Raw genomic sequence first — 18,126 nt, 5'->3', positions numbered from 1 at the left:
GGTACACCCACAACTGGTTGCCAGCCAATCGCAGGGCAGATATAAACATACACAATTCACACCTACAGACAATTTTGAGTCTACACTTAATTACCATGCATGTTTTTGAGATGTGGGAGGAAACTGGAGCACCCAGAAAAAAACTCACACAGCACACAGAGAACATGCAAACTCTACACAGGCAAGTTCGGATTCAAACTCAGGTCCTCAGAACTGTGAGGCAGATGGGCTGACCAGTCGATCACTGCAGCACCTGTCATTTAAAGTATAGTACATTTTCCTGATACAATACCTTAGACTTCCATTTAAGTTCATGTATTTTATTGTCACATATACTATCACGGTAATGCTCTAAATCAATTTTCTTAACGTTTAAGAATAATTATATATATTAGGGCAGCACAGGGTGGAACAGTGAACGACTGGTCAGGGCGCCTGGCACACAGTTCTGCGGGCCAGGGTTCAAATCCCGGCCCCACTCTTGTGGCGTTTGCATGTTCTCCATGTGTCCATGTCAGTTTTCTCTGGGCAATCCCATTTCCTCCTCCATTCCGAAAATGTGCATTAATTGGAGACTGTAAAATTGCTCATACGTGTGAATCTGGGGATGAATGGCTTTTTGTTTATATGTGCTCTGCAATTAGCTGGTGACCAAGTGACGCTGTACCCTGCCCCTCTGCTGAAACACCTGCAATAGTCTCCACCACCCCCACGACTGTAGTGAGGATACGTTGTACAGAAAATGGATTGGTATACTTAGCAGCAATTCATTAAACTATGGAAAATGGATGAGTGAATAATTATTTGGTTAATGTCCAACAACACTTTAGAGGGAGTCCTCGGTGTATGACTGAGATCCGTTCCTATAGTAGCGACTTAACTCAAATTTCGACTTAAGTTGGATTCCACCATTAAAGTCAGAATTTACATCAAAATAATTTGTATAAAAAAACAAATACATTGAGATAAGCAAGATGATGTACTTAGCATTAATGCTGAGTGGTGGATGGAGAAGAAGGGGAGGCTGTGCTTAGCGATTGTGAAGGAACCTGGTCCTCAATCCTCTCCATCTCGACAAGTATCAAAAAACCTTCTTTTGTGATCATTGTATCTGACATAGGAACGGAATCCTTCATATGCCCCAAGATACGGGCTTTGTCTTTAATAATTGTCACCACAGTCGACCGAATGAAGCCTTGGTGGTCTCTAATTTTTTTTATGATCTTGAGCTTCATTTCCATGGTGACGGATTTTCTTTTGGCTGCAGAAAAATTGCTAAAAGACACAGCTTTCTTCTTTGGGGCGATAATGTCTAAAAAGGAGGGCGAAAAATGTGAAGATACTCCCGGCGCACAAACACGGACAAGCATTAGCCAGACAAAATGGCGGACGGGGGACGGGTGTCGTAAAGTCAAAACGTCTTAGGTCGAGACCGTCTTAACCCGAGGACTCCCTGTCGTAGCAAAATGTTTTTAAACAAACACGTGACACATGGATCCATTTTTAACATCCAAATTATCTTTATTTAAAAGCCTTTCCTGTTATAAAGCCAATCTTACTTATTGTAACAGTGCCTTGATAATGTCAGAAGCAGGGAACAAGCCTCACATGCCATGTTCCCAAACAGAGGTATCGTACGTACTTACATTAACTCACAGTTATAATGTTGAGCCCACATTGAGATTAAAAAATAGATTTGAGGTAGCCACACATTTGCCTGGAATATATCCAAATATATCTTTGAACTGACCGGCCATCCAACATATCAGGCCTTTTCCAAACAAAAATAAATAACAGCAAGGCACAGGAGTTAAGGTGGGTAAAAGTCACTTGAAACAAACTAGCTATACATTTGTGAGCAGCTATTTCGATACAGCACACCGCATTCATATAGTTGCACTCACAATGCCACACCCCATTAAACATTAGCACCCACCAATTCTGCCAACTTAAAATACGACAACAAAGGTTAAATGTACAGTGCTTGACAAATATATTAGACCACCCATCAGAAAAATGAAAACACACCATCCACAATCATGGAATACTTCAATGTAGACTCGTTCAATGAGCTTTTAACATTTTTCAGTTTCAAAGGTCAATGATGAATTTGAAATCAAGTGAAACTGAAAATTAATTTCCCCTTTTATCCCAAAATTTGGGCTGGCTGGCAAACTGTTTTTGTTTGTTTGTTTGTTTCTGTTCAGGAATAAGTATTCCTTTGCATCTCATATTGCACTGTATTTTTTTCATCATCGGGACTGTATTCTAGCATTTAAAAATATAACATTGGTTTGAATAACTTCTATATACTGGTTTACAGAAACAAAACGAAAAAAAATATTTGGGTAATCACCAGTGCTGCTTATTCAGGGCAGTTGTGCCATAAACCATACACTGGATGGTGGTTTAATCGATATGTTAAGCATTGTACAAGCTCTATTTCAGTTAACTGGTTGCTACTTTATGCCAAGGAAACAAAAAAAATCAACTAGACTACTATTACCCATTTTAAAATATATTTAAACTGAAAGCTATGAGACTACTATGTCATGCTGCAACACAAAACAGTGTTGAGTTAGTTTTCTAGCCAAGACAATTTACTCCAGCTCTTCCACAAACATATATTCATTGGGGCACTCGGGCTGCAGAAACTATGCACAGCTTGGACGCTATTTAAAACAAAACAGACCAAAAATCACATTTTGATGTCATGCTGACGAGCCACTATTGTCAGGGAAAGGCTGCAGTTGTACATGACCAAACTGGAGACAACTTGAAAAAAGACATTGCCATATAAGATCACATTTACATCTGGAAGTGGCACCAACACAGACTAAGGGTATTTGCTACATATTTGTTAATATTACTGAGCAAAATAAACAATATAACAATAATGGAAAAAACATTAAACAGTGTGTGTTTGTCTGCAACTGTACATACAGTGCTCAACATAACTGAGTACACTACCTTTGAAAAGTAAGCATTATATCTATTTCTCAGTAAATAAATGCAATTTTCTGAATTTTGACAATGATTACACAAACCTGTGGTAAGATTCTTGGGAATTTCCATTTTTTATCCTGGACATTAATCGGTGTGTTTTATTGCAACTTTGCAACAATAAATGAATCTTACAAAATGTACATTCTTTTGTGTGTATATCATCGCCAAATCTCATCTGCAATCAATGGCCGAAGGTTTTCTCGCAAATGTACTCCTGGCTGTTGAGCACTGTACTGTATTGTAATAGTAATTAACTACAAGTGGAAAAACTATTTTCTTGAGATAGTAAAAACAGTTTATGGCCAAAAAAAGTGGAAAAACAAAGTGCTACAGAAATCAGAATTTCCGGCCCAAATCTGACTTGACACAGGTTCACAGATTCTTATACAGTATAACTTGAGCAAATATTAATGACCTTGGAAAGCTTTAAACAAGGAAAATATTTTCGGGCTTTACAATTTGAGGAAGGGAAAACATTGTGCTTATAGGCAAAAATGGTACTGCAATCTGTTTTTGCATAGGGAACAATGAAAGAAGAAGAAAATGCAGTCTATAATCCTTTGTTGTACATTTCATAAAAGAGGTGTTAATTCACTTTCCAGTCATCAATGTTACAGTGTTAATTGTTCCACTTTTGTTTACATCACAGAATATAATCCACACCTTTTCAGAAAAACTGATGCTGCAAAAAAGAAAAATCTACAAACTGCATTCATCCATTCAGTTTCTGAATCACACATTCTCACCAGCGGCCTCATTTATCTCAATAATGAACATAAAACTTTGAAAATTTGGTTGTCGAACTGGAATTTAGATTAGGATTTATCTCAATACAAAAAATCTGTATTTATCAAGTGTGCTGACACCTGTTGTACACACACCAGTTCCACCTGTTCTAAACTGCCATGCTCACTCACATTTGGCCTCATTTGCATTGAAAAAAAAATCCCTCCAACTGACCATATATGGTCGCCGTAATCCCTTTAAGAATGTGCTCCTACTTCCCTCTCCAAAATCATGGCAAAAAATGGCGGAGAAAAGGAATATCTCCCTGACCGACAATGATGTATATAGTATTTGTCTGAAAACTGGAACCAAATCAAAAAACACTGTTTGGGACAATTAATGCAGCCTACAAAAGTATATATAAAAAAAAATCACATGGAAGAATGTAACCATTACTCATTGCCCCCAAAAACATAATGGAGCAGAGACAAGATCTTGAGTTAACTGCAGGAAGACAAGCAAGTCATATGGATAACCAGATTGCAAACATTATTGGGGACACATCATTGCAGCCAACCACCTTCAACAGCTCCTCATGCTCCAGGCGGACATCCACAGAGCTATTCTCTAGAATGAATGAATGATGCATCCTTCCAAAAAATGTGAATCACAAATTACTTGTGCATTGATAGAATGAAAACCTTTCCTGTTCGCGTTGCTGAATTTGTTGTGCGATGGTGTTTTTATTGAAATGTGTGGGCAAACCATTATTCCACATTATTTGGAAAACTGTTATTTAATTGAAACCGTTATTTAATTTATTTAGTTTCTTGGTGATGTCTGAAGGGGAACTGGATTTAAGTTGGGGCCAGGGAAATACAGTAATAGTATCCAACACTGCCAGGATAATACAGTTTTTTTGTTTGTTGTGAAATGCTGCATGTCTCAAATCTCCCACAAAAATGTCTTGGCGGTCACAGCGACATTGTGCCACTAGCTACAGTCTCGACAATATTACTGGCTATACAGCAAACAATGATTTACGTTCTCAAATAATTATGCAGCCTTGTATACCTAGAAAACCAGAGGAGATGTGTTAATATCATATTCCACAACCTTTGATCAGATCTCAGGGAGCTGAATTATTGGATGCTGGTCAGAAATGGGCTACAAACTAGGGGAATGTGAGATTGAAACAAGTCGTTCCCAATTTTAGATGACCTTTTTAAAAGAAGGCAAATTCACAACTTCTTATAAAGAAAAAGTCCAGAAACAATTCAACATAAATGTGAAATAGCACAGATAGACTTAAGATAGAGAGCAGGATTTATGCTAAGGTTTTCTACTTGAACATACTTATTTAATTGTGTAAGCATAAGCATTCACAATGATAATCTGCTGACTGGTGGTGGCATGTGTATTGAGAATGAAAACAAACAAAACATCATCAGTAACCTGGAACCTTGAGACACGTAGAAGGCAAAATCCTGAAACATGAGAATGAACATTTCCTAATTCAACCCATGTAAAGCTGGCAAATGTGCCTTCTGTAACCATTTCAGTAACCCTAAAACTAGAAGGTGCAATATTAGTAGCCACATTTGGACTAATGCTGTGTAGAGACTGCTACACGTTGCAAAAACTACAGTTTTTGTGAATCAAAAAGCTTCCTGTGCTTTGGAGGTAAAAGCTAAAATTCACACATCTTTATCGTTGCAACAGGAAAATCTATCATTTCACCATTATTGAGGGGCAAAATAGGAAATTTAAGCAAGAACAGAGAGTGCCCTACACACTGAAGCTTTCATTACATCTGACAGGATAGGAAAAAGAAAGAACTTGGCTACTTGTGGTTGAGTGCAATTTGTCTTGCGTGGCTGGAGAGGCTGGCTGGCATCGAGAGGTCACTTAGTGGAAGTGCTGCTGGCAGTGAATTTTCTCCTTAGCGTTATCCAGAAGTTCCAGCATCTCCTGCACAATGGCCTGCAACGCACGGCCCAGGTCTTCACCACTATATGGCTTCCCAAGAGGAGGCACGTGAATGAACGCCGAGCGACCATGGCTCATGTACAGGGATGTGTAATAGGTGAAGTCACATAGATACCTGTAAAAAAAGACAGGGTTGAGCAAAGCCTGCGGCTAAAAGAAACAGAAAGAAAGAAACACTAAGAATTCATGTATAGGTCGCTGTTTAGCATCCATGGTGATTATTCTATCAAAAAATTCAGAAATAAAATGCTCTTATACTACCAAGTCTTAATCGCATGGCAATAGCAAAAGGCATGAATATAAATTACTAAACCCACCAAACAAACATTATTTGTAATAGAGACTGATGGACTTTGAGGAGATTTATTTGAAGTGACTATTCTGTTACCACATGGGCATAATTATATACAGTATATGCTGTACGATATATATTACGCTCTCAAGTTAAACCCACTCATTCAAAGCTATACTATAGCTATGCATTAGGGCCAGGTAGAGATACAGTGTTGAGTAATCAATGCATTGAAAATCTTTGACCTGTAATCCAATACTGATTCAGCAAAGTTTCTGAAATTAGGCTTGTCACGCTTATTTTTTTTTTTTTTTGCAAAAAACAATTCATTTCCCCATAGCTGTCACGATAAACGATAATATCTTTATCATGTTTTTTAAGCCTCTAGAATCATGGAAAATAATGGCCATCATAATTTTCTTAATATTTTATTTTTTTGTTTTGTTTGATTTTTTTAATATCAGTGTTCTTATTGATTGATTGATGATTATAGTTATTATTATTTCCGTATAATGTTTCTCTATTAAATTGTGTTTCTTTAATCTGTGATATTGATCCCTGGAGCCCTTCATCTGTCAATCAAACATACTCTGACGTTTGCCAACTACTGGTTAAATAATATGCCCCACAGAGGCTATGCTTGAAAAACAGTTAACTTTCCAGTGTTTGTGCTAATTAGGGAGGAAGACATACCACAACTCGGAGAGACGTGCTTACGTTTTTAAGTGACTTCTATCCAGTTGAGCGACCTGTTATTTCCTTAGCTCGCTGGCTCATTAAATCGCGGGCTAGTGAACGTAAACTGTAACTTTTTCTGTGTGTTAATTGGGCACTAACATACAGCATAACTTGGCATGAAGCCCTGACATCTTAAATCACATTGCTCCGGTACAGCCAGCTGTTTAGCTCCTTAACTCGCAAGCTAGCATGTTAGCTCGTAGCCTAGGTTGTTAGCTTGCAGGCTATCTTATTCACATGCTAGCAAATACAGTAAACGGGTAATGTTTCCTTAAGCATCTCTGTTGTGTGAATGTACATGCTACACATGGAGCAAGGCTGTGGAGTATTGGACAGAGCCAACACCGGTGAGATCACTAGCAGCGACTGACAAAGTTGTCCAACTCTGTCACCTCATTGTGTGATCAACACGTCGGCTCACCACAATAACAATTTATCAAGTCCATAAAAACTTTTGTTTCTATTTTATTTATCGGACGATATGTCAATATAGTAATTATTGTGAGGGCCTCTCTGAAACGATTCACCTCCTGGCCAGTGAAAGATACCTTGCATGTGCCCAGCCCTACTATGTTTGACCAATTCCAGATGATCTCAAACAAAAAAAAAGTGAAGAATACCTTCCAGCATCTTTAGAGACAGACACAGCAACTCCTAGTCCAGAGGCAGTCACTCTCTTGCAGACTGATTCCATGTCAATAACGGAGTCAATACAGTCTGGGCCCCCCACAATGCAACACTGTGAATCAGGACAGAAGCTGCTGTTGTCCAGGCCCTTGTAGCCATGATTTCTGCCACACTTCTCTAACGTGACAGTGGTGGCCATGCCTGATACTCCTACATGAACAACCAGCTGGAAAATGGAAAAATAAAAGCAGATAGCGTATATAATGCTGTATGTTTTGCAGAAAAACATGGTGTAAATTAAAGAACTACTGCAATTTGTGTAACTTTCAATGAGACTTCAGCAACCCTCATTAGGTATATTGGCACACTCATCATGAGCTAACTGCTCCACTTGTCTCAGGTTTGAAGGCTGCTTTCTCCAAACAGCATAAGTGAGCTCCTTCCACAGATGTTCAATAGGCTTTAGTGCCCACAGAAGGCCACTCCAGAATAGTCTAATCTTTTGCTCATAGCCATTCTTGAGTGTTTTTAGCTGTGCGTTTTTTGTCTTCATCGTGTTGCAAGACCCATGACCTCTTGTCTAAAGATAGCTGGGAAAGTCTCCACTACACCCCCCTTGTTAGGATAGGCAGTACAGAACATGAATAGATGGATTTTCAATCGTGGTGTCATCCTTGGTCATCTTCCATGAATTCCAATTTGGCTCAAACAATCATAGATGGGATCATATAACAATAATGAACCTTGACCTTGGAATTCAGGACTTTTTTCTCATCATTTGTATTATCAGTCAATTATCATATAGTCAGTCAATTTGTCATTATTCGGGCACATCCGGGCACGTTGGGTACCATCCCTTGGAACTTGCATAAGTCAGAAAATAACATCAAGCTGCATGGAGATCGTATTATTGCCTTCACCTTTATCATGCTTGTCTAAAATTTTGTTTCGAATCACCTCAAACAACACTCTCCTTCACTTCCTCTGGTCTATGTTTTGTATAATAAACGCCATACCATCAAACACCAGTGACTACTTGTCAACCTCTACATCGCATGGCTTAGTACAAGTTTGAAGATGCTTGTAGTGCTAATGGATCTTTCCGACTAGTCACTCGTACAAAAATAGCCAATCAGATAGTTGCATTGTCTTAACCCCTGGCTTGACACAGACCTCTCGCTGTATTGTCCCACAAGCGATGCTGGTTGTCAGTAGCGTTCGCTTGGAAAAGTTAATGTTACGAAGAAAATGGTCCTCAGATGCGTTTGAGGAACGTGCAATTCTGATGAAAGATATCTTGCTAGGTTACAAGGGGGCCGGTTGATTCATTTTCCAAAGCCTAAAACACAGCGGAAGTACTGGAGCCTATCCCAGCTGTCAACGGGCAGGAGGCAGGGTACACCTTGAACGGGTTGCCAGCCAATCGCAGGGCACATTGAGACAAACAGCCACAATCACAATCACACCTACGGGAAATTTAGAGTGTCCAATTAATGTTGCATGTTTTTGGGATGTGGGAGGAAACCGGAGTGCCCGGAAAAAACCCATGCAAGCAAAGGGGGAACATGCAAACTCCATACAGGCGGGTCCAGGATTGAACCTGGGACCTCAGAACTCTGAAGCCAATTCTTTCCAGCTGATCCACAATACTGCCGTGTCTTTTTAATTTAAATTATAAATGATACACTTGCTGTTATTAATTCTGTACTTAATTGTTCAAAAAAAGTATCCATTCGTTTGTTCCATTCAATTTTCCAAGCCAATCATCCTCACAAGGGTTACAAGAGTGCCGCGCCATATCCCAGCTAACTTCGGACGAAAGACAAACTGCACCCTGAACAGGTTGCCAGCCAATCGCAGGGCACATAGAAACAAACAAGCATTTGCACTCACAATCACACCTGAGGGCAATTTAGAGTGTCCAATTAATGTTGCATGATTTTGGAATGTGGGAGGAAACCGGAGTGCCCAAAGAAAACCCATGCAGATACGGGAATAACATGCAAACACCACACAGGCGTTTCTGGTACTGAACTCAGGGCCTCAGAACTGTGAGGCCAATGCTTTCCATCTGACCTACCGTGCTGCCTCAAACAAGTATATTTACAATAAATAATGTATCTTTGTTCATCTATTTATGCCAATGAATGATATTGAAAAAAATGAATGGTCTTCTATTAGATGCCAGGAAGTAGATACAATAATTAATGTCTCCACTTTTTGGCATGCTTCTTACAACACAACCGGGGCAATCCACTCTTATTGTCGTCGCCATAGATACGATAGTATAGCGTCGTGTTTGTGAGCTAACGAGATAAAATGCAATGATTATAAAAAAAAAATGGAATGCCGTGTAGAATCCAGCATACAAGATTAATTGCAGTAATCTGACATAGTGCAATCATGAAAGAGGAAATTTGCCTAGTAAGTGGTCTGATCCATGTATTACTTGTCTGTCTCAGACAGGTTGTCTTTCCCACACCACTGACATTTTCTTAAATAACTTTATTGGTGATCAGCTATTTAACAGTACTACGTCAAAAGAGATGCAACAAAGTTAAAAATAAAGTAGCTTTTAGCTTTAAATATGTCTTTTGCAGAGCCCAGCAGTGAAATCATAAATCAGATCGCCCAATTATGACACTAAAGTCACTCAGCCAATCAGTGTAAAATCCTAAATATTGTCAGATATTAATCAGGCCCATCATATCAGTGTAAAGTCATATAATGACCAAAATCATATTTGAAAATACAATTAAGATCATGTATTCTTCACATCAAATGCCTTTTGTGATATAATAATGGACTAGAAATTGTAGAAACAAGAGTGCTGTAATTTTTTTACATATAGATAAAATATACATATGTATGATATATATATATCCATCCATTTTCCAAGCCCCATATATATACCATAAATATACGATACATATACCATGTATATAAATATGAAAATAAGAAATTCACTAAGAAATTCTCTCTCTTATTATTGTAGCATTTAACAAAACGAAACAATTTTGGTGATCCTGACTGACGTGAAACAGTAGAGGTTTAGCCTGATCTGATTTCAGACAGAGAGACAAAAAATGAAACTTGCCTTTTTGCACAGTGTATGTAATCATCCTATTTCGAGTGTATATAAAAGATGCAGGCATAAAAAATAGGGATAGGATACAAATGGGCTAATTCCATTATTACAAAATCTTTCAAGCTTATCATAATATTTTGAATAAATACATAAATATAAGTATATATGAAGTTTTGTCAGTTGTCATTCCACTTTCACTGATGTTTTAGATTTTTGCAGTGGCATCATACCATTATCAAGGTACTTTATGTCGGTATAGTATCGATGTCAGAATTTTGGTATTGTGACACAATGAATTACGATGTTTCTGTCTCTCTTACCATCGGATGATACTTCTTCCATAATGATGGAACTAAACTCTGCACTGTTTGGTACTCTACAGGAACCTCGTAGACTTGCAAGTCCACTTCAGTACCGAGTCCAAGCTTCTTCAGCTCCTGTCAGCACAGAAAAAGACTTTCACAAGGCGTAGTTTTGCTTTGCTTTTACAATTATCAATCTTGAATCTATACCCTTTTTTTTCCGTCAACGTATTTTTTTCTCTGTAGTCAGTTGCATACTACTTTTAAAACTGTATTTTTATTGGACCTATATTTTATGCTCTAAATAAATAGCAGAGACATTAACTTCCATCCATTTCCTATTTCAGTTGTCCTAAATATGGCGGGCCTTTGGTGAATTGTATTTCAGTTGTCCTAAATATGGCGGGCCTTTGGTGAATTGGAATCAATCCCACCTGACTTTGGGCAATAGCATCGTGCACACAACAAATGATAAGATTTTAGAGATTACAATTCAATGATCAATAGGATTCCTTAGTGATTCTCATTGGGTGTGGGTATTAAACAATTTCAATGATATACGAGTGATCTATGTGCAATATGGACAAAATTTTGTATCCCTGTTGTACACAAATTGTTTTGAAGGACTGTACACATAGTACACATTGTAATGTAATGTAATGTAATGTACAATGTTGTTTATGTCTCTGCTCCTAGAGCAGTTCTGTAAACTACTACTCCTGCAAAGAATTTGCAGGTGATGTAAACATGCCAGTGCAAAGTAGAAGCAATGCTGCAGTTACATTAACTGTGTTGTTCATACAATATTTGTTTAGCTGATCTCAAGTCCCTGTTGACTTGGGAACTTGTTCCGATTTTTATGGCATTTACTGTATGATGGGATTCTAATAGGCATGGTCCTGTTTGAGGCTCAAACCCACCTTACCACGATCCTGTTGGTTGCGAGTCGAGTGCACTAACAAGCAAGTTTAAAGCTTTGGTTGCTAACCCACTGTTTGCTGCTTCTCTTAAGGATCTCCAGGAGTGAGATTTGACAACATACTTTTCAACATCGTGCTGGCATACGTTATACATCCAAACTGCGTGGACACCGTTTATTGAATTGGGCTTACGAAACACAAGCATAATAGTAACAGTCGCTTCTTTAACATTCTATTACAGTACAAAGAATTGTTTGTTTGCTTAACTGACGATTCCACTGATCAACTCCTCTTTGCATCCAAGACAATAAAACAAAAGTCATCTTTCCATTGCGTCATCTTTGTTCCCCATTTTCTTAGCATGATTAATCGCTTTACACTCAATCTAATGGTTAGACTAAAGAATGTTACATTCTGCGTCTTGTTTGATTGGTCAAGGACTGTTTTGTGATTCCTATCCTTACAACGGAATGAGAAAATTACACCCCCGCTCCCGCAAAACTCGATGGATAGTTTAAAAAAAGAAATCATTCAAAAACAAGAAGACAAATGTGTGTACAATTCGCAAGCAAAGGACCACCTCCTCCCCCCATCTACTTCCAGGACAAATAGCCCTGGACACTGACCCCCACTGCCCTGAAAGGAGGCTCCTTCGACCACGTCTGTAACCCCACCTCAAAAGCTCCCATTTGTGTGCCTTTAATATCCTTTTCAAGTTTGTCTAGACACCCTGACAACCAACCCCCCCCACACACACACACACACATACACACACATGCTGTTAATAGACCAACCAGGAACTTGAGACACCTGCGAGCACAACCTTTATTCCCTTAAAAGGTAAAAGTGAACCTTTGAAGATTCCATGAAAATGTGTTGTTACAGATGAAACTAGAAACGATATCTCCCAACAAAAAATACAAGTCTTAATTATAGACTTGGCTTATTTGAACAAATATATGTGCAATGCTGTATATTTGACCATGTAAATCACTGATGTGTATCAACAGTGGTTAAACCCACCTGTACTGCAACCCAGCTGGCATTGACTGTGTGCTCTCCGAATGGCCCAAAACCTGCAAAATATTGACTGTTACTTGAGCTGTATAAGTACAAAATATTGTACACAGTTTTTTTGTGACACAAAGTGCAATTAGGCTCATTCCCTCTGAAATCCAATTTCTAAACACCGAAGGTGCGAAGTCGGGGCCTGCAAACCCTTCTCTCCTGGTTTTGACACTATCTACATTTAAAATTTAAGATATAAAATGTAACTTATGTCGCCACCTAGGTTGGAATTCAGAATTACAACAACAGAAATCCTCGCTTTAATATGAAAAAGGTTCTTGCATGCGACATGACATGACATTGTCATGAGATTTTCAACACCGCTGATCTTGGTTTGGGTTGCAGAGCACTGAAGCCTATCGCATCTGATTTCCGCTTGTATGTGACGATTCTATATATTATAGAATATTTTCATCGTGTTTTGAAGAAAAGCTAGTATAGAAAAAAATATGGGGTCCCCAGAAGAGGCAATGGTTTTGAATTCACGATTGTTGCTGCATTTTGTGTATGCACGGCTCAGATGTTGCTGAACATTGTTTATTTTACATCAGGCACCTTTTTGGGCAGCTAAGGGGTCCTCAAGAAAATTGATCTTGGTCACAGCAGGCGGCTGTTATTGTTTTCTTTTGTACAGAGACCCTAACGTGACATGGGGGGAAGGGGAGACATGTTTCTCATTACAATGAGCAACTTCTTTTGCATCCTAATCAGAGACCTCGTTCGAAAGAGGAACTTTCTCGTTAGGATGAGAAAGTTTCTCATCCTTCTGCATTTATTGTGGTGAATGTCTATTTAGGTTTACAGTTACTTCTTGTACAAACCTAATTCCAATGAAGTTTGGATGTTGTGTTAGACAAAGATAAAAGCAGAATAGAATGATTTGGAAAGCATGTTCAACATATTGTATTGAATACATTACTCTGATAAGATATTTGACGTTCAAACTGATAAGTTTTATTCATCCATCCATTTTCTTTGCCGCCTAGCCTCACAAGGGTCACAGGGAGTGCTGGAACCTATCCCAGCTGTCAACGGGTAGGAGGCGGGGTACACCCTGAACTGGATGCCAGCCAATCGCAAGGCACATACAGACAAACAGTCGCACTCACAATCACACCTAGGGACAATTTAGAGTGTCCAATTAATGTTGCATGTTTTTGGGATGTTGGAGGAAACCGGGGTGCCCGGAGAAAACCCACACAGGCACAGGAAGAACATGCAAACTTAACACAGGGAGGACTGGAATCGAACCCGGGTCCTCAGAACTGTGAGGCCATCACTTTCCAGCTGCTCCACCGCGCCGCCCCAAATAATTATTAATTTCAAATTTTATGGATGCAACACGTTCCAAAAAAGCTGCGACAGGGCCATGTTTACCATTCTGTTATATCAACTTTCCCTTTACCCACATTTAATAAATATTTGGGAACTGAGGACAGGTAATGGTTGATACTTTGTAAGTGGTACCACACATTTTCAATGGGAGACTGGTCTGGACTAGAGGCAGGCAGGCCACTTGAGTACCCGCACTCTTTTACTAAAAGGTCACGCTGTTGTAACGTCCAGAATGTGTATTGGCATTGTCTTGCTGAAATAAGCTTGGGCAGCCATGTAAGAGACATTGTTTGGATGGTAGCGTATGTTTCTCCAAAATCTGTGGCATCTGTCAACATAACAAACGTGTACTTTAACAAGTGGATCTTCTACACAGAGGCAACCAATCAGAGGAAAGTGGGCAGTCTAAGTCAAATATGGACAGAGGGGATACAAAACTGGGTCAAACATAAGTAGCTGTCAGAAGGGTCTTTTCTGCATACTTGCGTGACAAAATCAAGGTGTTTTTTTTTAAATGAAATTGACACTTATAAAATGTCCATGTTAAAGAGTCACTCTATGGCGGCCTAGATAGCATAAATATGTCAACTTTAATAAAAACAAGTTAAGCTATGATTTGAGTTACAGTAGAAAGTATGGCTCAAAAACATGGGAGTTCAAACCATCATTATGCTTGTCGTCATGCAAAGCCTGAGAAAAGCTTGTGAGACTTCAGCACAATGACCCTCAAAAAGGATTGACTGCGCACGTGTTATGCTCCTTGTATGACATTCACGTGTTTTTGTGCTTGTCCCAACAATGAACTTTTTGTGACATAGAAAAACATCAAGCTCCTAATTAGAATATGGTACCCAACCCAGCATGATTGTAATGTATATAACATGTAGTAGAAAGCAAACTAGTTAAAAATAAGGATGAAAAGGATGAGAGATTTTCTCATCCTCTCTCCATTGTGTCCATCTTCAAAGTGTATAGCTGTTTCTTTTAGTTTTGCTTAGTTGAGTTATACAGTTGTTAACTACTCTGACTTTCTAGTAATAAATGCTTCAAGATGTTAATAGTTTTAGCATTGCATAATAATTTCCAATATTTCCTATTTGAACTTTACTTTTGATAATTAAAACAAATCTACCTCGCAAATTTTCCATGACCTGCAAAACTAGCTGCAAAAGACAAAAATATTCCTTCACACAGCCTTGTTTATATTGGGATCTATAGCCAAGCCACCTCCACCATGACTCCAAGGGTCAGCGGGTCCCTGGGGGTTGGGTGGAGGGAGGATCAGTCTATCTGACAGACTGCTGAATAGGAGCCGAGCGAGAGGTCGCTAGTTGCCAGCCGGCAAGCTATTGTGAGGAGGCCGTTCCCAGGCATCCTATACAGCCAGCATCAGCTGGGATGCCTTTGTGTCTGGAAATAGAATAAACCCACTACAGTACAAGCCCATCACACAAATGTGATGCTCAATTGAAAGGAAATATTGATACACTTTTAATTGGTTCTGCTCAGGGAAAGGAATCTTCCACTGTTGAGCTTGTGATTTCCTTTCAAGAGTGCCAAAGCACTCACAAAGCCACAAAACCTGATTCAACTGTCAGATCATGAAACGTGATCATCTCAATTAAAGACTTTAACACACACTATGGAAAGCAATAGGTACTATATAAGTCATTGTCATACTTCCTTTACCTAGCTAAACATCAGCACGAACAGCAAATAAACAAACGTCTTGAAAATAATGCAACAAAGTGTTGATCTGTCACGACAACAATGGATATTTTGAAAGTCAACTCCATACGTAATGTTAAAAATGTTGAGGAAAAAACTTCAAAGGTGCCTGTAAGTCAGCAGCCTGTTATAACAGATCCGCTCATTTTTTGATTCAGTTGTACCTCTCCACCCTTTTGTACCATTCAATGTACATTTTGCACTATGCTCAAGTGTTTTACACTAAGGTGTTTTATTCGTGACATTTTTGTCTGAGGTTATTGGTGCTTGTTGTTGTGTGGGCCTGTGAATCAGCAGCCCATTTGCAACAGCTCCTTTATTTTTAATTCCATCCCCTTGTTCTTTTTGCGTTGTGCTACACAGTTTGCAAACATAGCAGGACTATCATGGCAATTGGATAGTCAACGTTTGTCCACAATGTTACAACTGCGAGGGGCTTCGTTGGCCCCAACATGGAACCCCGCTGGCGTCTCATCAGCGAAAGATACGAAGGGTGTAAGATGGCACTCACATTACATAATGAAGACTAGATGGGTCAAGAGGATATGAACCATTCCTTCTGTGTACCTGTTACTTGTCAATGGACAAATGAATGGCTATTAGTAAACGGCAGTTGTTTGTTTGCATTCAAACTGCAGCTGGCAAGTGATGTCATGCACGTACTCACAATGGTCATTTGAGACTTCAATTATTCTACTAACAACTTTGTCGCAACATGTAAAACGTGCAACAAAATGTGAAGGGAGTACTTCTTGTATACATTAATAATGAGGAAAAGAACATCTATATTATTTGTAATAATCGTATACTTATTGTGTTTTTTGGTGTGATCTTATGTACAACAATTTGGTAAACCCACAGTTGTTTTTAAGTGCTCTAGAATCAAGTTGAGTTGAGTGTAAAAGAATCTTGGATATGTTCTGGAGTTTTAAACATGTATGCCATCATACAAGTTATAGACATTGCGGTATAGTTGCACAATTACAAGTACATTATCACATAACTTTGTTGTGGTTAAGCTCAATCATCAAATAATGCATGCAGGTTCCTGGAATTTGGTTAGCACAACGTGCGAAACAAACAGCGCAATTCCAATAAATCCATAAGCGTACAATACCGTGTTTAATGGTGTTAAAATGCTTCTTTGGGCTCTTTGCAAAGGCAGCAGAGTGGAGCAGAAACAGGCCGACGCCATTAGCGTTCGAGCAGCTGTCATCAACCAACCAACTTTTCCACTACTTCCACCCGATGACTACCTCGCCGACTGCTACTCGATAAAACGGGAGCAAAAAAAAATAAAACATGAAAATAATCAATATGGACGAACCTGTAACGACCACAGTCCGTTTACTGTTGTCCATTTCCCTTCGTAAAACGTCGAGTGTTTCGGTGTTGTATTTGGCCTGTGTCGTGCAGCAAGACCATAAAGTCTCCCCCCCCGACCCCCTCCCTCTCTCTGCAGCCTAAGTGGCAACGAACCTCATACGGCGGACGACCAAAACATCCACGGCGAGAAAGAGGCGTGATGACATCACATGTGACGTGGCCATGGCTACGGCAGATGAACGTGTCAAGTCAAAAACACGTTTAGAAAAAAAAAAAAATCTGTCCTTTGTTGTCCATTTATCATCCATTATTACGTTATTTATTATTTATTTATTAATCCTGATCCTGCGCAAGAGCAAAAAAAAAAAAAAAAGCGAAAAACTACGTTATGCAAGTAATATAATTAAGCGCAATGATGGGATAATTTTGATTTACGCGTTTATTTTGTTCCGTGGCGAAGCTCTTCATTTAAATTCACTCGTATAATAACTCCATTTTCTCTATTGAAATACTACGGATGCTTTCCACCCCCCGAAAAATGAACACGTTTGAGATCTGTTTTGAAAAAGGCAAACAGAACTCTACTGTTTAAAAAAAAAATGAATGAAAAATAAAGATAATCTAAAGAAATGGACAAGACAAAATTAATACATATTCAAGTCAAAAATACAGATGTAGTGTCAAGGATACGCCTTTAAAATTTCCTAAATTAAAAAAATAAAAACAATACAATTTTTCCCCACAATTGATATGATCGGCCTTGCTCTCTTTGGAATGGAAATGGTCCAACAAATTCCTGAAAAGTGGTGGTTTTGGAGATGTAAAGGTTTCTGCCAGCGAGAAGCATTTGGTGTTTTCAAATCATTTTTAAAAATAAAATAATTAGACAATTAATGGACTGACTGGCAACCAGTTCAAGAACTCTGAAGCCTTTCGCCTGAAGTTAGCTGGGATAGGATGCAGCACTCCCGCCACCCTTGT

General features: G+C 38.9%; 1 protein-coding gene across 2 annotated transcripts; it reads right to left on the bottom strand.

Moving 5' to 3' along the window:
* Nucleotides 1–1,498: 1,498 nt before the first annotated feature.
* LOC133503932 (pyroglutamyl-peptidase 1-like) lies at nt 1,499–17,495 on the bottom strand. Of its 2 annotated transcripts, none has more exons than XM_061825947.1 (5): nt 17,299–17,495; nt 12,712–12,764; nt 10,787–10,903; nt 7,372–7,604; nt 1,499–5,836 (listed from the first exon to the last, which is right to left on the bottom strand). In XM_061825947.1, exons 3-5 carry the CDS (start codon nt 10,787–10,789, stop codon nt 5,641–5,643), a joined length of 432 nt encoding a protein of 143 aa, XP_061681931.1. In that variant the 5' UTR covers nt 10,790–10,903; nt 12,712–12,764; nt 17,299–17,495; the 3' UTR covers nt 1,499–5,640. The 2 variants fall into 2 exon arrangements, with proteins under 2 accessions (XP_061681931.1, XP_061681930.1); XM_061825946.1 differs by lacking the exon at nt 17,299–17,495 and adding an exon at nt 17,147–17,273.
* Nucleotides 17,496–18,126: the final 631 nt, after the last annotated feature.

The sequence above is a fragment of the Syngnathoides biaculeatus genome, chromosome 7 (assembly GCF_019802595.1).
Source record: "Syngnathoides biaculeatus isolate LvHL_M chromosome 7, ASM1980259v1, whole genome shotgun sequence".
NCBI lineage: Eukaryota > Metazoa > Chordata > Actinopteri > Syngnathiformes > Syngnathidae > Syngnathoides > Syngnathoides biaculeatus.
Note: the sequence above shows the minus strand (reverse complement) of the source record. Positions and strands in the feature narration are given on the sequence as shown.